At 43.9% G+C, this 24,704-nt stretch overlaps 2 protein-coding genes across 2 annotated transcripts in view; both read left to right on the top strand.

Annotated features, from left to right (window-relative positions):
* LOC139411911 (uncharacterized) overlaps positions 1 to 11,480 on the top strand; it is a 21,319-nt gene extending 9,839 nt beyond the window's left edge. Inside the window, exons 10-14 of the mRNA XM_071158665.1 lie at positions 2,167 to 2,294; positions 2,589 to 2,705; positions 10,237 to 10,344; positions 10,598 to 10,760; positions 11,115 to 11,480. Of these exons, the coding sequence (XP_071014766.1) occupies positions 2,167 to 2,294; positions 2,589 to 2,705; positions 10,237 to 10,344; positions 10,598 to 10,694 (450 nt within the window). The 3' untranslated portion in view covers positions 10,695 to 10,760; positions 11,115 to 11,480. The remainder of the gene's footprint in view (positions 1 to 2,166; positions 2,295 to 2,588; positions 2,706 to 10,236; positions 10,345 to 10,597; positions 10,761 to 11,114) is intronic.
* Positions 11,481 to 11,791: 311 nt separating this feature from the next.
* Positions 11,792 to 24,704, top strand: part of LOC139410629 (ras and EF-hand domain-containing protein-like) — a 32,192-nt gene continuing 19,279 nt past the window's right edge. The window contains exons 1-6 of the mRNA XM_071155970.1: positions 11,792 to 12,544; positions 16,007 to 16,153; positions 17,824 to 17,914; positions 20,687 to 20,782; positions 21,167 to 21,244; positions 22,103 to 22,218. Coding sequence (XP_071012071.1) covers positions 12,213 to 12,544; positions 16,007 to 16,153; positions 17,824 to 17,914; positions 20,687 to 20,782; positions 21,167 to 21,244; positions 22,103 to 22,218 — 860 coding nt within the window. The 5' untranslated portion in view covers positions 11,792 to 12,212. The remainder of the gene's footprint in view (positions 12,545 to 16,006; positions 16,154 to 17,823; positions 17,915 to 20,686; positions 20,783 to 21,166; positions 21,245 to 22,102; positions 22,219 to 24,704) is intronic.

Genomic DNA, 24,704 nt, shown 5'->3' with positions numbered 1-24,704 from the left:
ATGGCCGTGAGGCTTAGGCAAGATGCAGTAGATGGTATAGAATACAGTATATATATGGATGAGTGATGGCCGTGTGGCTTAGGCAAGATGCAGTAGATGGTATAGAATACAGTATATATATGGATGAGTGATGGCCGTGTGGCTTAGGCAAGATGCAGTAGATGGTATAGAATACAGTATATATATGGATGAGTGATGGCCGTGAGGCTTAGGCAAGATGCAGTAGATGGTATAGAATACAGTATATATATGGATGAGTGATGGCCGTGTGGCTTAGGCAAGATGCAGTAGATGGTATAGAATACAGTATATATATGGATGAGCGATGGCCGTGAGGCTTAGGCAAGATGCAGTAGATGGTGTAGAATACAGTATATATATAGATGAGTGATGGCCGTGCGGCTTAGGCAAGATGCAGTAGATGGTGTAGAATACAGTATATACAGTGCCTTGCGAAAGTATTCGGCCCCCTTGAACTTTGCGACCTTTTGCCACATTTCAGGCTTCAAACATAAAGATATAAAACTGTATTTTTTTGTGAAGAATCAACAACAAGTGGGACACAATCATGAAGTGGAACAACATTTATTGGATATTTCAAACTTTTTTAACAAATCAACAACTGAAAAATTGGGCGTGCAAAATGATTGAGCCCCTTTACTTTCAGTGCAGCAAACTCTCTCCAGAAGTTCAGTGAGGATCTCTGAATGATCCAATGTTGACCTAAATGACTAATGATGATAAATACAATCCACCTGTGTGTAATCAAGTCTCCGTATAAATGCACCTGCACTGTGATAGTCTCAGAGGTCCGTTAAAAGCGCAGAGAGCATCATGAAGAACAAGGAACACTCCAGGCAGGTCCGAGATACTGTTGTGAAGAAGTTTAAAGCCAGATTTGGATACAAAAATATTTCCCAAGCTTTAAACATCCCAAGGAGCACTGTGCAAGCGATAATATTGAAATGGAAGGAGTATCAGACCACTGCAAATCTACCAAGACCTGGCCGTCCCTCTAAACTTTCAGCTCATACAAGGAGAAGACTGATCAGAGATGCAGCCAAGAGGCCCATGATCACTCTGGATGAACTGCAGAGATCTACAGCTGAGGTGGGAGACTCTGTCCATAAGACAACAATCAGTCATATATTGCACAGATCTGGCCTTTATGGAAGAGTGGCAAGAAGAAAGACATTTCTTAAAGATATCCATAAAAAGTGTTGTTTAAAGTTTGCCACAAGCCACCTGGGAGACACACCAAACATGTGGAAGAAGGTGCTCTGGTCAGATGAAACCAAAATTGAACTTTTGGCAACAATGCAAAACGTTATGTTTGGCGTAAAAGCAACACAGCTGAACACACCATCCCCACTGTCAAACATGGTGGTGGCAGCATCATGGTTTGGGCCTGCTTTTCTTCAGCAGGGACAGGGAAGATGGTTAAAATTGATGGGAAGATTGATGGAGCCAAATACAGGACCATTCTGGAAGAAAACCTGATGGAGTCTGCAAAAGACCTGAGACTGGGACGGAGATTTGTCTTCCAACAAGACAATGATCCAAAACATAAAGCAAAATCTACAATGGAATGGTTCAATAATAAACATATACAGGTGTTAGAATGGCCAAGTCAAAGTCCAGACCTGAATCCAATCGAGAATCTGTGGAAAGAACTGAAAACTGCTGTTCACAAATGCTCTCCATCCAACCTCACTGAGCTCGAGCTGTTTTGCAAGGAGGAATGGGAAAAAATGTCAGTCTCTCGATGTGCAAAACTGATAGAGACATACCCCAAGTGACTTACAGCTGTAATCGCAGCAAAAGGTGGCGCTACAAAGTATTAACTTAAGGGGGCTGAATAATTTTGCACGCCCAATTTTTCAGTTTTTGATTTGTTAAAAAAGTTTGAAATATCCAATAAATGTTGTTCCACTTCATGATTGTGTCCCACTTGTTGTTGATTCTTCACAAAAAAATACAGTTTTATATCTTTATGTTTGAAGCCTGAAATGTGGCAAAAGGTCGCAAAGTTCAAGGGGGCCGAATACTTTCGCAAGGCACTGTATGTACATATGAGATTAGTAATGTAGGATATGTAAATATTATTAGTAATGTAGGATATGTAAATATTATTAGTAGTCATTGATGTTCATCCCACCTGTATAGGTGAGTGATCAGACAGTTCATCAGGTCCTTCTGCAGTGCCCTGAACTCCAGAGGCTGACCCTCAGCTCCTGCCCTGGAGTCACTGACATGAGCCTGCACAAGATCAGCACCCATGCTCCCCACATCAGGTATGCTAGTGTGAATACGCAAAAAGCCAGCCTGTAAGTCAATCACTCATTCATTCAGTCATTCACTCTTGTTTCACACGTTTGCTTGTGTGTGTGTGTGTGTGTGTGTGTGTGTGTGTGTGTGTGTGTGTGTGTGTGTGTGTGTGTGTGTGTGTGTGTGTGTGTGTGTGTGTGTGTGTGTGTGTGTGTGTGTGTGTGTGTCTGTGTGTGTCTGTGTGTGTCCGTGTGTGTGTCTGTGTCTTTGTCTGTGGTGTGTGTATGCATGTCTGTGTGTATTGTCTTGGTGTGTGTCAGGTTGTTGGATCTAAGTGGCTGCGGTAAGGTGAGTGATGCTGGTGTTAAGGCTGTAGCTGTGGCCTGTAGATGCCTGCAGCACCTGGACCTGAGCTCCACCGCCACAGGGAACAGAGGGTAGGCTACACTATCAGTGTGTCTTAAATGGCACCCTATTTCCTTTATAGTGCACTACTTGTATTATGTGTTTATTTGGATCCTCATTAGCTTTTGCAGAAGCAGCAGATACTCTTCCTGGGGTCCATAGGTTTCTGATACTGTACTATATAGGGAAGCTGGTGCCATTTGGGACAGAGACTATGTTACAGGGATACTATAATATATCACATACTCTACATCTACTTCCGGCACCGACAGAGATGGCCGCCTCGCTTCGCGTTCCTAGGAAACTATGCAGTATTTTGTTTTTTTACGTGTTATTTATTACATTGATACCCCTGGTAATCTTAGGTTTTATTACATACAGTCGGGAGGAACTACTGGATATAAGAGCAACGTCAACTCACCATCATTACGACCAGGAATACGACTGTCCCGAAGCGGATCCTGTGTTTTGCCCACCACCCGGGACAATGGATCAGATCCCAGCCGGCGAACCAATAGAACCACGCCGTAAAAGGGGCAGACGAAGCGGTCTTCTGGTCAGGCTCCGGAGACGGGCACATCACGCACCGCTCCCGAACATACTACTCGCCAATGTCCAGTCTCTTGACAACAAGGTTGATGAAATCCAAGCAAGGGTAGCATTCCAGAGGGACATCAGGGACTGTAACGTTCTTTGCTTCACGGAAACATGGCTCACTCGAGAGACGCTATCGGAGTCGGTGCAGCCACCTGGTTTCTTCACTCATCGCGTCGACAGAAACAAACATCTTTCTGGTTAGAAGAGGAGCGGGGGGTATGCCTTATGATTAACGAGACGTGGTGTGATCATAACAACATACAGGAACTCAAGTCCTTCTGTTCACCTGACTTAGAATTCCTCACAATCAAATGTCGACCGCATTATCTACCAAGAGAATTCTCTTCGATTATAATCACAGCCGCATATATTCCCCCCCAAGCAGACACATCGATGGCCCTGAATGAACTTTATTTGACTCTATGTAAACTGGAAACCACATATCCCGAGGCTGCATTCATTGAAGCTGAGGATTTTAACAAGGCTAATCTGAAAACAAGACTCCCTAAATTCTATCAGCATATTGATTGTGCTACCAGGGCTGGTAAAACCCTAGATCATTGTTATTCTAACTTCCGCGATGGATATAAGGCCCTCCCCCGCCCTCATTTCGGAAAAGCTGACCACAATTCCATTTTGTTGCTTCCAGCCTATAGACAAAAACTAAAACAGGAAGCTCCCGCGCTCAGGTCTGTTCAACGCTGGTCCGACCAATCTGATTCCACGCTTTAAGATTGCTTCGATCACGTGGATTGGGATATGTTCCACATTGCGTCAAACAACAACATTGACGAATACGCTGATTCGAGTTCATTAGCAAGTGTATTGGCGATGTTGTACCCACAGCAACTGTTAAAACATTCCCCAACCAGAAACCATGGATTGATGGCAGCATTCACGCAAAACTGAAAGCGCAAACCACTGCTTTTAACCAGGGCAAGGTGACCGGAAACATGACGGAATACAAACAGTGTAGCAAGGCAATCAAACAAGCTAAGCATCAGTATAGAGACAAGTAGAGTCGCAATTCAACGGTTCAGACACAAGAGGTATGTGGCAGGGTCTACAGTCAATCACGGATTAGAAAAAGAAAACCAGCCCCGTCGCGGACCAGGATGTCTTGCTCCCAGACAGACTAAACAACTTCTTTGCTCGCTTTGAGGACAATACGGCCCGCTACCAAAACCTGCGGACTCTCCTTCACTGCAGCCGACGTGAGTAAAACATTTAAACGTGTTAACCCTCGCAAGGCTGGAAGCCCAGACATCATCCCCAGCCGCGTCCTCAGAGCATGCGCAGACCAGCTGGCTGGTGTGTTTACGAATATATTCAATCAACCCTCTGCTTCAAGAGGGCCACCATTGTTCCTGTTCCCAAGAAAGCTAAAGTAACTGAGCTAAATGACTACCGCTCCGTCATCATGAAGTGCTTTGAGAGACTAGTCAAGGAATACCTGACACCCTAGACCCACTCCAATTTGCTTACCGCCCCAACAGGTCCACAGACGACACAATCACAACCACACTGCCAATCACAAGAGGAATACCTATGTGAGAATGCTGTTCATCGACTACAGCTCAGCATTTAACACCATAGTACCCACCAAACTCATCATCAAGCTCTGGGTCTCAGAGATTTGTACCTTGTCAGCTCCGGGGTTTGAACTTGCAACCTTCCGGTTACTAGTCCAAAGCTCTAACCACTAGGCTACCCTGCCGCCCCAACAACGATTACCAACGATTACCAACAACGATGAGACAGGGAGGAGGTGAGGGCCCTCGGAGTGTGGTGTCAGGAAAATAACCTTACACTCAACGTCAACAAAACAAAGGAGGAGATCGTGGACTTCTGGAAACAGCAGAGGGAGCACCCCCCTATTCACATCGACGGGACAGTAGTGGAGAGGGTAGTAAGTTTTAAGTTCCTCGGCGGACACATCACTGACAAACCGAATTGGTCCACCCACACAGACAGCATCGTGAAGAAGGCGCAGCAGCTCCTCTTCAACCTCAGGAGGCTGAAGAAATTTGGCTTGTCACCAAAAACACTGACAAACTTTTACAGATGCACAATCGAGAGCATCCTGTCGGGCTGTATCACCACCTGGTACGGCAACTGCTCTGCCCACAACCGTAAGGCTCACCAGAGGGTAGTGAGGTCTGCACAACGCATCACCGGGGGCAAACTACCTGCCCTCCAGGACACCTACACCACCCGATGTCACAGGAAGGCCATAAAGATCATCAAGGACAACAACCACCCGAGCCACTGCCTGTTCACCCCGCTATCATCCAGAAGGCGAGGTCAGTACAGGTGCATCAAAGCAGGGGCCGAGAGACTGAAAAACAGCTTCTATCTCAAGGCCATCAGACTGTTAAACAGTCACCACTAACATTGAGTGGCTGCTGCCATACATGTAAAAAATGTATCACTAGCCACTTTAAACAATGCCACTTAATATAATGTTTACATACCCTACATTACTCATCTCATATGTATATACTGTACTCGATACCATCTACTTCATCTTGCCATCTTTATGTAATACATGCATCACTAGCCACTTTAAACAATGCCACTTAATATAATGTTTTACATACCCTACATTACTCATCTCATATGTATATACTGTACTCGATACCATCTACTTCATTTTGCCTATGCCGTTCTGTACCATCACTCATTCATATATCTTTATGTACATATTCTTCATCCCTTTACACTTGTGTGTATAAGGTAACTGTTGTGAAATTGTTAGGTTAGATTACTCGTTGGTTATTACTGCATTGTCGGAAATAGAAGCACAAGCATTTCGCTACTCTCGCATTAACATCTGCTAACCATGTGGATGTGACACATAAAATTTGATTTGATTTGACTCAACCTGCACTTGAATTGCACTTCCACTGGTTGCCGTGTCTGTAACTTTGTTGACACACAACACATTAATATTGTTCATTGGATTCTTCCATTAATCTGCACACTATGAAAGGGATTGGTTATTCACTAGCAACAAACTACTAGAGACTTTAATGACCGCACAGTGACCACTGTCACAAAGACGCACTGCTTTAAAGCAATGATTAAGCTCTGACCACTGCTTTTAACCCAGCTGATTACAAAGCCACTTGTCCAAACGAAATCGACTTTGATTGACCTCATATTTTCAAATAGTCCAGAGAAATTGGGTATTTGCTATGGATATTAGTGTCCAATGCCTCATTGTATGTGTCAGGGATATATGGATGCCTAGATCCAAACCTTGTTTTATTAACAAGAGGAATTTTGATCATTTCAATGAACAGGCCTTTTTTTTTGTGACCTTTATTTTGGTGACTTTGATTGTATTGCATCTATACCTGACCCAGAGTTGGCTCTGAATCCCTTCTCAAATGTTTTCAATTGTATTGTAGATAAACATTGTCGTGTCTTTGGCTATGCCGGATTAAGTAGTAGGACATGCTATTCTATCAAATCCTTTCTCTGTAATTAATATTACCTGATTGAGCTAATCATGTAAATGTAATTAACTAGAAAGTCGGCGCACCACGAAATAATATTTATAGAGCTGTTATCTTCCGAATAAACTCGTAAAGACCTATTAATATTTTACATCAATAGCAGTCAATATTAATTGTCACCTTATTTCAGTCTCATCTGAAAGTTGTATATTCTTGGTTATCTTCACGAACCCTTGCTAACAAGTTGGATCAGCAATACAAAATTGGGTTTAATTATTTATGTACTAAATACCTAACTAATCACACAGAATTACATATACACAGAATGAATCATATATTGATTACAAATTATGTCATAAAGGAAAACGTCCCTAGCGGATGGAACAGATATGACAGCTGGTTACACAAAGAATGGGGGTTGGGTTTGAGTGAAAGAGCGGGAAGACTGAAGAACAAAGGGATGTCTCTATCGGGCCGTAGCCAGCTACTCTATCGTAAATACCGAATCTTATGCTTTCTAAATTACCGCCCATTTGGAAAAGGAAAATGCAATACATTTTAACTCTGAGCTGCGCTTCAATAGGTTGGTGCTAGATGGAAGGCCGTGTTGCCCAACAGAGTCCTTTGTCATTTGAAGAGTGTCTCTGTCTCTGGTGGGGAACGGGATATGTTGTAGTGTCGTAGTTGTGTGGTAGATGGAATACTCTGTCCGTCCTTTCCTAGCCCACGTTTACAGCGGCCGCTGCTAACTCAACGGCTAGGATGTATCACTTCAAAGTTCATACTATTTGCAACCAAAGCTCACGCTGAGGTTGGCTTGGTTCTGTAGTTGACATGTTAGTCCTTTTCAACGTATGGACTGTCGTCCTATCGTCCTCGGAACAGGAGGTTACATTTTCGTCAAGGGCTTATATAGTGGAGGGAGAGAAGGGTGTGTTTCATAGTTTATAACCCATGTCTCTTCACAGGGGCAGGCCACTGATTGAGCAGAGCCCTAACCTTGTGAAAACCCAAATCTCTCATTTGGAAGCTTAAATTACATTTCATCTTTTCACAAATAATTTTATACTTAAACATTTGAATTGCACAACAATTCCATGTGAATCTGATAACTATAATGTGTAGACTTTCCCAGATATAGTTTAGGTCGTCCTGTCATCATTCATAATTTCTCAGATGACAACCGAACTGACATCATATTCATTAAGTACCAACGCATATGGTTCCTTTCCCTCCACTTGTTTGATGTTCCCAGACTCTCTATGTTTAACAAAGGCTATTCAAAGGCTATTCCCTCTGTAGAGTCAAGAGAGAGGGAAGGGAGAAAGGTATTTATGGGGGGGTCATAAACCTTACCCACAGGCCAACGTCATGACAACATGCTCCCTTTTTTATTTGTATTTTTTTTTATTTCACCTTTATTTAACCAGGTAGGCTAGTTGAGAACACCTTTATTTAACCAGGTAGGCTAGTTGAGAACACCTTTATTTAACCAGGTAGGCTAGTTGAGAACACCTTTATTTAACCAGGTAGGCTAGTTGAGAACAAGTTCTCATTTACAATTGCGACCTGGCCAAGATAAAGCAAAGCTGTTCGACAGGTACAACAACACAGAGTTACACATGGAGGAAAACAAACATACAGTCAATAATACAGTAGAAAAACAAGTCTATGTACAATGTGAGCAAATGAGGTGAGACAAGGGAGGTAAAGGCAAGAAACGCCATGGTGGCGAAGTAAATACAATATAGCAAGTAAAAAATATATTTAAAAAACACTGGAATGGTAGATTTGCAGTGGAAGAATGTGCTAAGTAGAGATAGAAATAATGGGAGTGCGAAGGAGCAAAACAAATAAATAAATACAGTAGGGGGAGAGGTAGTTGTTTGGGCTAAATTTAAAAAACGGACAATTAGAAATAAGTATTGCCCTTGGTTTAGTTCAGCGCTATCTGAAGTCATACACAACAGAGATTCACAGACTCGGCAGTCTTTCAGGCGGTTGAGAAATCTGTGTGTAAAATAGTTAAAAAAGCTAAATGAGATATGATGTTACTACACTATCTGAATGTACAGGGAACCCTGCGACATTTTGGAAAGCTGTTACATCACTGAAGGGTTGTGTCTCCTTTTCTCTCCCCCAAGTGATACATTTAGATTCCGGCCCTATTACTGACAAAATTGATATCATGAATGCATTAATCACCATTTTATCTCTGCGGGCTGTATTTGAATGTATTTCAAGGCCAGATCTTGAAAATAGTATTTTGGATGTTGATGGTGAATCTATTGAATAATACTGAAAATGCTGGTTGTGTCGTGGTTGTCGTTGTCCTGTTGGAAGGTGAACCTTCGCCGCAGTCTGAGATACTGAGTGCTCTGGATCAGGTTTTCATCAAGGATCTCTCTGTACTTTTCTCCATTCATTTTTCCCTCGATCCTGACAAGTCTCCCAGTCCCTGCCACTGAAAAACATTCCCACAGCATGATGCTGCTACCACCGTGCTTCCCCGTAGGGATGGTATTGGCCAGATGATGAGTTGTGTCTGGTTTCCTCCAGATGTGATGCTTTGCATTCAGGCTAAAGAGTTCAATCTTGGTTTCATCAGACCAGATCATCTTGTTTCTCATAGTCTGAGAGTCCTTTAAGTGCCTTTTGGCAAACTCCAAGAGTGCTGTCATGTGCCTTTTACTGAGGAGTGGCTTCCGTCTGGCCACTCTACCATAAAGGCCTGATTGGTGGAGTGCTGCGACTCAATCCTGTCTCTGACCTTTACGGACAATTTTTTCAACTTCATGGCTTGGTTTTTTCTCTGACATGCACTGTCAACTGTGGGACCTTACATAGACAGGTGTGTGCCTTTCCAAATCATGTTCAATCAATTGAATTTACCACAGGTGGACTCCATTCAAGTTGTAGAAACATCTCAAGGATGATCAATGGGAAACAGGATGCACCTGAACTCAATTTTTTGTCTCATAGCAAAGGGTCTGAATACTTATGTAAATAAGGTATTTCTGTTTTTTATTTTCATATTTGAAGGAATATTTTAAAATATGTTTTCACTTTGTATTTATGGGATATTGTTAGTAGATTGATGAGGATGTTTTATTTATTCAATCCATTTTAGAATAAGGCTGTAACGTAACAAAATGTGGAAAAAGTCAAGGGGTCTTATTACTTTCCGAATGCACTGCATATATTTTTTGTTTTGGGATATTTATTTTTTTGAGACAGTTTGCTACAGCAGGAATATATTATATTCCAGCAGAAACAGGAAATGGGAATTTGTATGTGGATTATAATTAATGGATATTTTTGTAGGGCTTGATACATTTTTCATTAGATCGAATCAAGTCTGAAATTTCAAAGTGCTTATAACATTCTTGACTTCTTCTTGGCTGTGTGTGTGTGTCACTGACTGTGTGTGTAACTTGTGTGTCACTGACTGTGTGTGTAACTTGTGTGTCACTGACTGTGTGTGTAACTTGTGTGTCCCTAACAGGGTGAGCCTGTTGGCAAAGTACTGCAGCACTCATCTCCACACTGTCAAACTGAGCTTCTGCCAGATCAGCCCAGAGGCCATCCACAACCTCAGCAGGCAGTGTAAACGGTAAAACTAAAGCACACATGCATGTCAACGACGTAGGGTGGTTTTCCCCACTAACGGCTAAGGTTAACATTGGGGAGGGGAAGCTGATCCTAGATCTGTACCTTGGGAAACCCCAGAGGCATAACACACAAAGTGATGAGCAGATAGATTGAGAGGAAAAATCAACGACCCTTAGAAATGTCAGTTTTCTGTTGATTTCTGTTCAGGAAATTTGAATAGGTCTCTCTCTCTCTCTCTCTCTCTCTCTCTCTAGGTTGAAGCTACTGCACCTCTACGGCTGTGCCTACATCCCTACTGAGAAGGAGATCAGAGACATCAACCCCACTGTTACACTCTACCCGCTGACTTGATACACACACTAGAGCGTTGGACCAGTAACCAAAAGGTTGCTGGGATTGAATCCCTGAGCTGACTAGGTAAAAATATGTAGTTCTGCCCCTGAGCAAGGCAGTTAACCCACTGTTCCCCTGGCGCTGAAGACGTGGATGTCGATTATGGAAGCCCCTCACACTTCTGTTTCAGAGGGGTTGGGTTAAATGCGGAAGACACATTTCAGTTGAATGCATTCAGTTGTTCGACTGACTAGGTTTTCTCAGACACACTTTTTGTTGAAATTGATAACACATCTGACAAAGTCCTCCACAGTTACCACAGAGGCATGACTCAAATCAAATTAAACACTTTTTAAATACAGCCTGTGTTGCATAAAGAAGCATGAAGAGTGTTCAGGGAATTTTGATAGGTCTCTCTCTCGCTCTATCTCTCTCTAGGTTGAAGCTACTGCATCTCTATGGCTGTGCCTACATCTCTACTGAGAAGGAGATCAGAGACAACAACCCCACTGTTACACTCTACCCGCTGACTTGATACACACACACAGACACACTTATTGTTGAAATTGGTAACACATCTGACAAACTCCTCCACAGTTACTACGACTTTGTAAATACAGCCTGTGTGATATAAAGAATGAAGAGTGCCCACAGCACAAGTGTGTCAAGGGCCCTCCTTCCATCACCTCCTTCATACAATGATGTGGTGTCAGGAAAGCTTTATCCAAATTACATCTATCTAGTCAAGGTACAAATATTTTGTAGATTTGTTATTCTTTTTTTTACATGCTGATTGTTAGTGAAAGTTTCCCAGGCAGCAGGTGGCCTAATGGTTAGCTCTTTGGACCTGTAACCGAAAGATTGCTAGATCGAATCTGAGCCCACAAGGTAGTTTAACTCCCTGTTCGTTGTAAATTAGAATTTGTTCTTAACCGACATGCCTGGTTAAATAAAATAAAAATCTAGTAGACAGAAATGGGTATTGGTCTTCTAGACTATCTCTATGGAAACGCAGTTGTTTTTGCTTGTGTTTCGTTTATTCAACCTATTGCAGGTAATTGTGTAAGTGCGCGTGTCCGGGCACACAGTTCTTGTTTGTTTTGTGCCTGTTCTCGAAGTTGAGAGGCCAACACAAGAAGTAAGCCGCGTCAGCAGCTGTCGCACCCCACCTCTCACCACCTGTGTACCTGGCAAGAGACCCGCGGCAAGGGGACTGTCACAGCACCGCAGAGGACGACACAATACTTGATAAATGATACTAGGGCAAAGGACGACACATTAATACCGTTAGCCCAATGTGGTCGAAGTCCTGGAGAGAATGAACGCTCTATTTTTGTTTTATTTTCTGGACCTCGATAAGGTGATTGACAGTGTTGAACGACTTGGACAAAAACCTCAGACTTGAAGTTCGTAAAGTGGTGGTAAAAGGAATTATTTGGTTAAAAACGTTGCTTTATTGCTGTTGCCCATAGTGTTCTTTCCCCTGGTGGTTTTCTGCGTGCTTGTTTTCTGGGGCTTTCAACTCTGGACTGAACCATGTCATTACCAGGCATGGGTAGGGACCGGGAGAGTTTGTGTTCGCTCTTTCACGCTTGTGATGTGGATAATTCTGGACAGATTGAAAAATACGAGTTTATTCAAATCTGCTCAGAGCTCAATGTTCCACCGACGGAGAGAGAGCACATATTCTCTAAACTGGACACCGACAGAGACGGGACTATCAATCTAGCGGAGTTCATTAGCGGCTTCCTCGGGATCTCGGAGCAAGTGTATTGTGGGAACATGGAGAGCGAGAGCTGGGAAGTCTCTTCTCCGGCCTGGGAAGATTTCCAGACCCGACTGGGGGACCATGCCAAGTTCATACCCAGGTGAGGTATGGTTTACATTGCAACAAAAAAATATAGGCTCATTCAAATTATTTTTCTTTACATATTGTCATAAAACAGTTTCAATGTACTTTTTCAGTGTGTGTAACCAATAGACTACAGGAAGGTTCTGCCCTTATTTAGATTCATAAAATAAATATACTCAATATTTGTTGTATGATTGTTGTGTTTTTTAAATTGAAACTGCTGTTCTATTCCGGTTTCCAATGATATTGGCAAAATGAGGTTAGGACACCTGCTCCACCTATTTGTGTGTGTGCGTGTGTGTGTGTGCTCAGGTCAGTTTAGCTCTAATACATCAGTTATCTCTTGGAGGACCAATAGAAATGCAGCAACCTAACCCGAAAGAAAGAGAAAAAGAAAGGGAGGAGTGAAAGGTAGGTATCAGTAGCCTATCCTATGACAGGTTATGAAATGAGGTCCCATTGAGCAGTTAGAGGGAGAACCCTGCCCCCTAGGGCTGGGAATGGGACTGAGACACCGGCTAACAATACCATGGAGGGGACATTGATTAACACAGTGATTCTATGTATCCCATCACATCTTAAATAGACCTCATTATGACTGTTTGATCACCAGCCTCACCAGCTGTACAAAGACACCCATCGGAACTAACATCTTAGCCTGCTTCTTTGAAAAGGGCCACCCCTGGGGCCCTCCATTAGGGTTGGAGACAGAGGGTTTTCTGGTGCAGCAGATAAAATCACTAGGGGGGCCCAACCTCAAAAAGACAGTAGGCCTACATCCAGAGACTGAGGTCACAATAGGGCAATTCCATGGTAACAGAGTTTGTAAATTCACTCTGGCTATCTACTCCAATTTCAGAGCACTCTAGTCTGAGTGTGCCGGAGTGCAGAATAACTGATTCATTTACGAACGCTCAACAACCGTTGAATATGGCCGGGATCAGTAAACTTCAGCAAAAATGTGTCATTAAATTGTTGCCAGCAGCACAGTTACAGTCACCAACGCTCTGGATAACATGTAAACAGACTAACCGGGCAAGTAAAATGATCAGAGTGAGGTGTTCTCTCATTATGTGTCTGGAAGTAGCTACCAGCTAGCCAACGTTAGCCAGTTATCCTGGGTGCTTGACTGCCGTTGTGAGGTCAGAATGCTCAACCCTACTGCTCGGCCAGAGCGTCCAGTGAGTGCTCTAAATGAGAGCAAAACGCTCTGAATTTACTAACGGGACAATCTGACAATGCTCTGAATGTACTAATGCCCAGAGCACACCCAGGAGGGAGCTCACTCACAGCAGTGATCAGTTGTGGTTCCCCTCCTAAGTAGTTCTACTTTAAGAAAGCTGGTAACTAGATGTGTTATAAACATGAGATAACTCCAAGCACCTCTGTCACTTTTGATTACTATCAAAAGTATTGCTGTTAAAAGTATTACTATCAAAAGTATTGCTGTTAAAAGTATTACTATCAAACGTATTGCTATTAAAAGTATTACTATCAAAAGTATTGCTGTTAAAAGTATTTTGCATTTCTTAGCTTGCATGTAGGAAGGTGATCTCTCTGTAAGCCCCGGATTGTATGACCCGTGGCGTGTCCCAGTGATGCTGCCTGTCTTGACAGGGCTGTTGACTGTGACAGTGAGTCTATATGCTTAAGGATTGTAATCTGGCCACCATGTTGAAGGAAAACACACACTCACACACTTTAGATACCTCTACCTATCTGACCCACACACTTTAGATACCTCTACCTATCTGACCCACACACTTTAGATACCTCTACCTATCTGACCCACACACGTTAGATACCTCTACCTGTCTGACCCACACACTTTAGATACCTCTACCTGTCTGACCCACACACTTTAGATACCTCTACCTATCTGACCCACACACTTTAGATACCTCTACCTGTCTGACCCACACACTTTAGATACCTCTACCTATCTGACCCACACACTTTAGATACCTCTACCTATCTGACCCACACACTTTAGATACCTCTACCTGTCTGACCCACACACTTTAGATACCTCTACCTATCTGACCCACACACTTTAGATACCTCTACCTATCTGACCCACACACTTTAGATACCTCTACCTATCTGACCCACACACTTTAGATACCTCTACCTATCTGACCCACACACTTTAGATACCTCTACCTATCTGACCCACACACTAGATACCTCTACCTATCTGACCCACACACTTTAGATACCTCTACCTGTCTGACCCACACACTTTAGATACCTCTACCTATCTGACCCACACACTTTAGATACCTCTACCTATATGACCCACACACTTTAGATACCTCTACCTATCTGACCCACACACTTGACCCACACACTTTAGATACCTCTACCTATATGACCCACACACTTTAGATACCTCTACCTATCTGACCCACACACTTTAGATACCTCTACCTATCTGACCCACACACTTTAGATACCTCTACCTATCTGACCCACACACTTTAGATACCTCTACCTATCTGACCCACACACTTTAGATACCTCTACCTGTCTGACCCACACACTTTAGATACCTCTACCTATCTGACCCACACACTTTAGATACCTCTACCTGTCTGACCCACACACTTTAGATACCTCTACCTATCTGACCCACACACTTTAGATACCTCTACCTATCTGACCCACACACTTTAGATACCTCTACCTATCTGACCCACACACTTTAGATACCTCTACCTGTCTGACCCACACACTTTAGATACCTCTACCTATCTGACCCACACACTTTAGATACCTCTACCTATCTGACCCACACACTTTAGATACCTCTACCTGTCTGACCCACACACTTTAGATACCTCTACCTGTCTGACCCACACACTTTAGATACCTCTACCTATCTGACCCACACACTTTAGATACCTCTACCTGTCTGACCCACACACTTTAGATACCTCTACCTATCTGACCCACACACTTTAGATACCTCTACCTATCTGACCCACACACTTTAGATACCTCTACCTATCTGACCCACACACTTTAGATACCTCTACCTGTCTGACCCACACACTTTAGATACCTCTACCTATTTGACCCACACACTTTAGATACCTCTACCTATCTGACCCACACACTTTAGATACCTCTACCTATCTGACCCACACACTTTAGATACCTCTACCTATCTGACCCACTTTTACCAAAGCATGAATGAGTTATTAACAATGGCTCCACAGTTATTATGCAGTCAGGGAAATGAGAAATTAACATTTAAGTACCTGAATGAGCATGTAGATATTAGGTAAATACTGTGGGCCTCACAGGTATACAGATGAACAGGTGTGTTTCACCCCCCTAAGTGTTAAACCTACTTCTTCTCCAGTTCAACAAATAGCCTAGATACGTGAACCCAGCCCATGATGAGTAAGCTTCCATTTCAAAGTACAACAACACTGTCAACACTGTTGAAATGTATTGTGTATTGTGTCTGTAGGAATGAGCAGGCAGCCACGCTGTATCAGAACATCAGTATGGCAGAGCCCAGGATGGTGCCTCAGTATGAGAGACTCATCATGAGTTTCACCAGAGAGATCAAACAGCACAACGCTGAGATGGAGAACCTGGCCCTGGCTGTCAAACGGTACACACACACGCGCACACACACACATACTCACCAACAAATGCAGTTTGCTTAAAAACACATACTGTACATACACTGCCGACATTCTATCATACACACCCTCAAATACACACACACCAACACAGATATAATATAATATCATGTTCTACACACACCAACATGGATATATTATTATGTTCTACACACAACAACACAGAAATATATTAATATGTTCTACACACACCAACACAGAAATAATATATGATTATGTTCTACACACACCAACACAGATATATATTAATATGTTCTACACACACCAACACAGAAATAATATATGATTCTGTTCTACACACACCAACCCAGATATAATATAGTATTATGTTCGACACACACCAACCCAGATAAAAACGTCCTCTCACTGTCAACTGCGTTTATTTTTCAGTAAACTTATGTGTAATTATTTGTATGAACATAATAAGATTCAAAAACCTGAGACATAAACTGAACAAGTTCCACAGGCATGTGACTAACAGAAATGGAATAATGTGTCTCTGAACAAAGGGGGGTCAAAATCAAAAGTAACAGTCAGTATCTGGTGTGGCCACCAGCTGCATTAAGGACTGCCGTGCATCTCCTCCTCATGGACTGCACCAGATATGCCAGTTCTTGCTGTGAGATGTTACCCCACTCTTCCACCAGGCACCTGCAAGTTCCCAGACATTTCTGTGAGGAATGGCCCTAGCCCTCACCCTCCAATCCAACAGGTCCCAGACGTGCTCAATGGGATTGAGATCCGGGCTCTTCTCTGGCCATGGCAGAACACTGACATTCCTGTCTTGCAGGAAATCACGCACAGAGCGAGCAGTATGGCTGGTGGCATTGTCATGCTGGAGGGTCATGTCAGGATGAGCCTGCAGGAAGGGTACCACATGAGGGAGGAGGATGTCTTCCCTGTAACGCACAGCGTTGAGATTGCCTGCAATGACAACAAGCTCAGTCCGATGATGCTGTGACACACCGCCCCAGACCATGACGGACCCTCCACCTCCAAATCGATCCCGCTTCAGAGTACAGGCCTCGGTGTAACGCTCATTCCTTCGATGATAAACACGAATCCGACCATCACCCCTGGTGAGACAAAACCGTGACTCGTTAGTGACGTGCAGGTGTTGTTACACATGGTCTGCCACTGATCAGCTGTCCGTCCTGTCTCCCTGTAGTGCTGTCTTAGGCATCTCACAGTACGGACATTGCAATTTATTGCCCTGGCCACATCTGCAGTCCTCATGCCTCCTTGCAGCATGCCTAAGGCATGTTCACGCAGATGAGCAGGGACCCTGGGCATCTTTCTTTTGGTGTTTTTCAGAGTCAGTAGAAAGTCCTCTTCAGTGTCCTAAGTTTTCATAACTGTGACCTTAATTGCCTACCGTCTATTAGCTGTCAGTGTCTTAACGACCGTTCCACAGGTGCATGTTCATTAATTGTTTATGGTTCACTGAACAAGCATGGGAAACAGTGTTTAAACCCTTTACAATGAAGATCTGTGAAGTTATTTGGATTTTTACAGATTATCTTTGAAAGACAGTGTCCTGAAAAAGGGACGTTTCTTTTTTTGCTGAGTTTATATGAATATGTTCCACACACCAACACAGATATAATATATGATGTTTTAATATTGTATTTCTTCTCAGGGCCCAGGACAAGGCCTCCATGCAACTCAGTGAGATGGAGGAGGAGATGGATCAACGCATCCATACAGCCGAGAACAACACAAGGCTTCAGGTAACACACACACACACACTTGCTGATTCACTTCAGAAATGATGTCCATGTTATCAGGCGGTATCGGCAGGTTGTGTTCCTACAATGTTTAGACAGACTGATAAGAAGGGTGTAGCTCATCTCTTCCCTCATGTCAAATAGAGAGGGATCTGGGATCAGATTACTCACAGAATCTCAAACACACCTCAACAATGGCCAGGTCAGGAGGAGTACTTGATACATCAACCTGTTTTCATGTCTGGATTTTCACCTGGCTCAAAGTAACTGCAGTGGGTGGGTGGCCTGGGGTGGCCTGGGGTGGCCTGTGGTGGTCTGGGGTGGCCTGGGGTGGTCTAGGGTGGCCTGGGGTGGTCTAGGGTGGTCTGGGGTGGCCTGGGGTGGTCTGGGGTGGCCTGGGGTGGTCTAGGGTGGTCTGGGGTGGCCTGGGGTGGTCTAGGGTGGCTTGGGGTGGTCTGGGGTGGTCTGGCGGTCCATATTCTGAGGTAATGCTATTCCATCACACGCTCTCGCGCTCCTCTCTTCTTCTTCTTCCTGTAGCTTTTCTGTCAGTCTTTCACTGTCCTATCTAATAAAGAGTCAATGCAAAGAGGAGTGGGACTGTCCCAGTCCTTTAAAAACAAGTTAAGTTACTCAACAGTGATATTCCTTGGAGTCCCAGTCAACATTATGTGGTGAGGTGACTGAGCGCTCCTTTTCCTGGAATCTGGACATTATTGGTTCCCTCTCTCGTTCCTCTACTCTGGGAACAGTCTTATTGTGAAGAGGGCATGACAACGCCTCTTCCTCCGCCGACAGCATCTTGACTGGCTGCATCACCACTTGATATGGCAACTGCTTGGCATCCCACCGCAAGGCTCCACAGAGGGTAGTGTGTATGGTCGAGTACATCACTGGGGCCGAACTCCCTGCCACCCATGACCTCTATACCAGGCGGTGTCAGAGGAAGGCCCAAAAAATTGTCAAAGACTACAGCCACCCAAGCCACAGACTCTTCTCTCTGCTACCACATGGCAAGTAGTGCCAATGCACCAAGTCTGGAACAACAGGACCCTGAACAGCTTCTACCCCCAAGCCATAAGACTTCTAAACAAGACGGCTACATAGATCATAAAATGGCCACCCGGACTACCTGCATTGACTCTTTTTTGCACCAACTCTCTTGACTCTACCCTGGACTCTACCCACACATACTTACACTGACTCCCCAACACACACATACACACACACACACACACAATTTCACTCGCCACATACACTACTGTTAGTCAATTTACCCTTACCTATATGTACAGTACATAGCTACCTCAATTACCTCGTACCCCTGCAAATCGACTCGGTACTGGTACTCCCTGTATATTGCCATGTTATTTTTACTTGTTATTTTTCATCGTTATTCACCGTGCCAATATTTATATTTTACTTTTAATTGTTTATCTTATCTTTAACTCTGCATTGTTGTAAAAGTAAGTAAACATTTCACTGTTAGTCTACACCTGTTCTCTACGAAGGGTGACAAATAAAAAACATTCAAAATCAGATATTTCCTTTAAGCATTCATGTTCCTTGATACACCCTGGCCCCTTCCTCCTATCACCCAAACTACCCTGGCCCCTTCCTCCTATCACCCAAACTACCCTGGCCCCTTCACCTGTCACCCAAACTACCCTGGCCCCTTCACCTGTCACCCAAACTACCCTGGCCCCTTCACCTGTCACCCAAACTACCCTGGCCCCTTCACCTGTCACCCAAACTACCCTGGCCCCTTCAGCTGTCACCCAAACTACCCTGGCCCCTTCACCTGTCACCCAAACTACCCTGGCCCCTTCCTCCTGTCACCCAAACTACCCTGGCCCCTTCACCTATCACCCAAACTACCCTGGCCCCTTCACCTGTCACCCAAACTACCCTGGCCCCTTCCTCCTATCACCCAAACTACCCTGGCCCCTTCACCTGTCACCCAAACTACCCTGGCCCCTTCCTCCTATCACCCAAACTACCCTGGCCCCTTCACCTGTCACCCAAACTACCCTGGCCCCTTCACCTGTCACCCAAACTACCCTGGCCCCTTCACCTGTCACCCAAACTACCCTGGCCCCTTCACCTGTCACCCAAACTACCCTGGCCCCTTCACCTGTCACCCAAACTACCCTGGCCCCTTCACCTGTCACCCAAACTACCCTGGCCCCTTCACCTGTCACCCAAACTACCCTGGCCCCTTCCTCCTGTCACCCAAACTACCCTGGCCCCTTCACCTATCACCCAAACTACCCTGGCCCCTTCACCTGTCACCCAAACTACCCTGGCCCCTTCCTCCTGTCACCCAAACTACCCTGGCCCCTCCACCTGTCACCCAAACTACCCTGGCCCCTTCACCTGTCACCCAAACTACCCTGGCCCCTCCACCTATCACCCAAACTACCCTGGCCCCTTCACCTGTCACCCAAACTACCCTGGCCCCTTCCTCCTGTCACCCAAACTACCCTGGCCCCTTCACCTGTCACCCAAACTACCCTGGCCCCTTCCTCCTATCACCCAAACTACCCTGGCCCCTCCACCTATCACCCAAACTACCCTGGCCCCTTCACCTGACCTTAAATATTGAGTTAATTTGGACAGTAGTAGTTGTGTTTCTTGGCAGTAGTGGTCTCTATATGTTGTCAGTGTGTGAGCAGTTGATGATGATGTTATCCTCTATAGTTGTGTCTTCAGTCCTTGTGGAGGCCATAAGTGAGGGAATGATGCTGAACCATTGATCCATTGTGTTGTCTGTAGGAAGCCAAGAGGGCTGAGGCAGCTCTTAGTGAGCTGAAGAGGCACTATGAGTCCGAGGTGTGTGAGCTGCAGCACAAGGTCCAGAAGATGAAGCTGGTGAGTTTACCATTGGACTATTCCTCATACAGTTCCATCTAGTACACTCTAAAGATATCCTCTACAGTCCAGGCCAAATTTGAAATACTTTTTCACTTTTTCATAAAAGTATTAAACTTGGTTCCTTTGAACAGTTTGGGGCCCAGTTTCATGCTTTTATGAAAAAGTGAACAATTCACCTCAAATTTGGCACCTATTGCCTGAATTGCTAGTCTAACCAATCACTTCTGTTCACCCATTAAGCATTTTGGTTCATTGGTTCATGAAACAATCAGATGAACTCTTTGAATAAAATACATCTATGCTGCTATCTGTGCCTCTGAAGATGCTGATTCGCTGAAGGCAAGCAGCATTTGTGTTACTTAATGTCTACTCCCTCCTCAGATTGAAGACCAGTACAAGAACATCAACATGAAAGATGAGTCTTCAACCCTGAAGAGGAAGATCAACAAACTGACTCTGGTGAGATGGTTCTTCCAGCATGTTCTATATCACTCTGTACATATCCTTGATCTCTGCTCCATTTCCTGCTCCAGAATCAGTCTGGCTCTGACCCTGATGTCGCCTGTCCCTAACCCCTCCTCTTTCTCTTTCTTTCTCTCTCTGCTCTATTTCTCTCACTCTATTTCTCCTCTTTTGCAATCTTTCGCGTTTGCTCTATTTTTGCTCTCTCTCTCATCTATCCATCTATCCGTCTGTCTGTCTGTCCGTATGTCCGTCTGTCCGTCTGTCTGTCTGTCTGTCTGTCTGTCTGTCTGTCTGTCTGTCTGTCTGTCTGTCTGTCTGTCTGTCTGTCTGTCTGTCTGTCTGTCTGTCTGTCTGTCTGTCTGTCTGTCTGTCTGTCTGTCTGTCTGTCTGTCTGTCTGTCTGTCTGTCTGTCTGTCTGTCTGTCTGTCTGTCTGTCTGTCTGTCTGTCTGTCTGTCTGTCTGTCTGTCTGTCCGTCCGTCCGTCCGTCCGTCCGTCCGTCCGTCCGTCCGTCCGTCCGTCCGTCCGTCCGTCCGTCCGTCCGTCCGTCCGTCCGTCCGTCCGTCCGTCCGTCCGTCCGTCTGTCTAATTTGTTTTATTGGCATGACGTAACAATGTACATGTTGCCAAAGCTTATTTTGGATATTTACAATATAAAAATGAGATTCAAAATTGTCAACGGGACAACAGTAACAACAATAACCAAGTATCAAAATAACCATACATTCAACAATAACAATAAGCATACAGTAGAGGACATGTGCTCTCTGTCTCTCTCTGTTTCTCTCTCTGTCTCTCTCTCTCTCTCCATCTCTGTCTCTCTCTCTCTCTCTCTCTCTCTCACCCCCCCCCAGGAAAACCAGAGGTTGAAACAGGAGTTGATGCAGTCCCACACTAACATAGCCTTCCTGCAGAGTGAGCTGGACTCTCTGAAGAGTGACCTGACAGACCACAGCATCAACTCGGAGGGGTGAGATATACACACACAAAGCATTTTAAGGCCTTTTTATATTAGACCCTGTCAATCCAGGAAGAGTTACTGTAACATGGGTGTTGGAAATCACAGGAGGCTGCTGAGGGGAGGATGGCTCGTAATAATGGCTGGAATGGAGTGAATGGAATGATATCAAGCACATGGAAACAATGTATTGGATGTGTTTGATACCGTTCCATTTATTCCATTCCAGCCATTACTTTGAGTCCGTCCTCCCCAATGAATCTGCCACCAGCCGCCTGTGTTGGACACCCATTGTGCATGAGGCATAATCATCTGTACAATCTCTCGTAAAATGCCTTACCTGGGGTGGTAACATGTTTGGCAGGCCTGTAACAGGATATCCTGGTGTGAACTCACACTCACAAAGAGTCTCACAACACGGTTACCTGGCAACCAGGCCGGGGAGATTGATTTCACACTGTGCCTTTGAACCCGTTCCATTCAAACTTCGTTTTTTTGTTGTGAATGTGTCGATTCTTTGGGAATGCTGAAGTGACTGCTTTGTCGGCATTATTAGAATGTAAACCTGTTCATGTGCAGTATTATTAGAATGTAAACCTGTTCATGTGCAGTATTATTAGAATGTAAACCTGTTCATGTGCAGTATTATTAGAATGTAAACCTGTTCATGTGCAGTATTATTAGAATGTAAACCTGTTCATGTGCAGTATTATTAGAATGTAAACCTGTTCATGTGCAGTATTATTAGAATGTAAACCTGTTCATGTGCAGTATTATTAGAATGTAAACCTGTTCATGTGCAGTATTATTAGAATGTAAACCTGTTCATGTGCAGTATTATTAGAATGTAAACCTGTTCATGTGCAGTGCCTATAGAAAGTCTACATGGATTTCTTCACATTTTATTGTGTTACAAAGGAGGATTAAAATGGATTTAATTTTCTGTCAACAATCTACACAAAATATTCTACAATGTCAAAGTGGAAGAAAAATGACATATTTTTGGGGGATTAAGGGAAAAAAATTGGACTGCTATGCTCCCGAGTGGTCTAAGGCACTGCATCTCAGTGCTAGAGGTGTCACTACAGACCCTGGTTCGATTTCGGGCTGTATCATAACCGGCCGTGATTGGGAGACCCATAGGGCAGCGCACAATTGGCCCAGCGTCGTTCAGGTTAGAGTTTGGCCGTCACTGACTTGCCTAGTTAAATAAAGGTTAAATAAATAAATAAATAAACCTTGATACGCTAAGTATCCACCCCCCTGAGTCAATGCATGTTAGAAACACCTTTGGCAGCGATTACAGCTGTGAGTCTTCTTGGGTAAGTCTCATAAGAGCTTTGTACACCTGTATTGTGCAATATTTGGCCATTATTTTTGTATTTATTATTCAAGCTCTGTCAAGGTGATGGGGATCATGGCTAGACAGCAATGTTCAAGTCTTGTCATAGATTTTCAAGCAGACTCTGTAGCTGTTTTAAAATCACTCATGGCCTCATGGTGACATCCCTAAGCAGACTCTGTAGCTGTTTTAAAATCACTCATGGCCTCATGGTGACATCCCTAAGCAGTTTCCTTCCTGTCCTGCATCTCAGTTCAGAAGGACGACTGCATCGTTGATGTGTCTGGGTGGTTTAATACATCATCCACAGCATCATTATTAACTTGACCGTGCTTAAAGACATATTCAATGTATGATTTGTTATTGTTACCCATCTACTAATCACTGCCCTTCTTTCTGAGGCTTTTGAAAAGCTCCCTGGTGTTTGTAGTTGAATCTGTGCTTGAAATTCAGTACTTGACTAATGGGACCTTACAGATGTTATATGTATGGGGGACAGAGGAAGGTGTAATATTCAGTACTTGACTAATGGGACCTTACAGATGTTATATGTATGGGGGACAGAGGAAGGTGTAATATTCAGTACTTGACTAATGGGACGTTACAGATGTTATATGTATGGGGGACAGAGGAATGGGTAATATTCAGTACTTGACTAATGGGAACTTACAGATGTTATGTGTATGAGGGACAGAGGAAGGGGTCAAATTCAGTACTTGACTAATGGGACCTTACAGATGTTATATGTATGGGGGACAGAGGAAGGGGTAATATTCAGTACTTGACTAATGGGACCTTACAGATGTTATATGTATGGGGGACAGAGGAAGGGTTAAAATTCAGTACTTGACTAATGGGACCTTACAGATGTTATATGTATGGGGGACAGAGGAAGGGGTAATATTCAGTACTTGACTAATGGGACCTTACAGATGTTATATGTATGGGGGACAGAGGAAGGGGTAATATTCAGTACTTGACTAATGGGACCTTACAGATGTTATATGTATGGGGGACAGAGGAAGGGGTAAAATTCAAAAATCATGTCAACCCCTATTATAACTTCCATATCACTTTATTATGTGATTTGTAAAGCAACATGTTTCTTCTGAACTAATTTAGGCCGGCCTAAACAAAGGGGTTGAAAACTTATGTA

Source organism: Oncorhynchus clarkii, chromosome 6 (genome assembly GCF_045791955.1).
Source record: "Oncorhynchus clarkii lewisi isolate Uvic-CL-2024 chromosome 6, UVic_Ocla_1.0, whole genome shotgun sequence".
Taxonomy (NCBI): domain Eukaryota; kingdom Metazoa; phylum Chordata; class Actinopteri; order Salmoniformes; family Salmonidae; genus Oncorhynchus; species Oncorhynchus clarkii.
The sequence above is the reverse complement of the archived record's forward strand: the minus strand, read 5'-3'. Positions and strand labels throughout refer to the sequence as shown.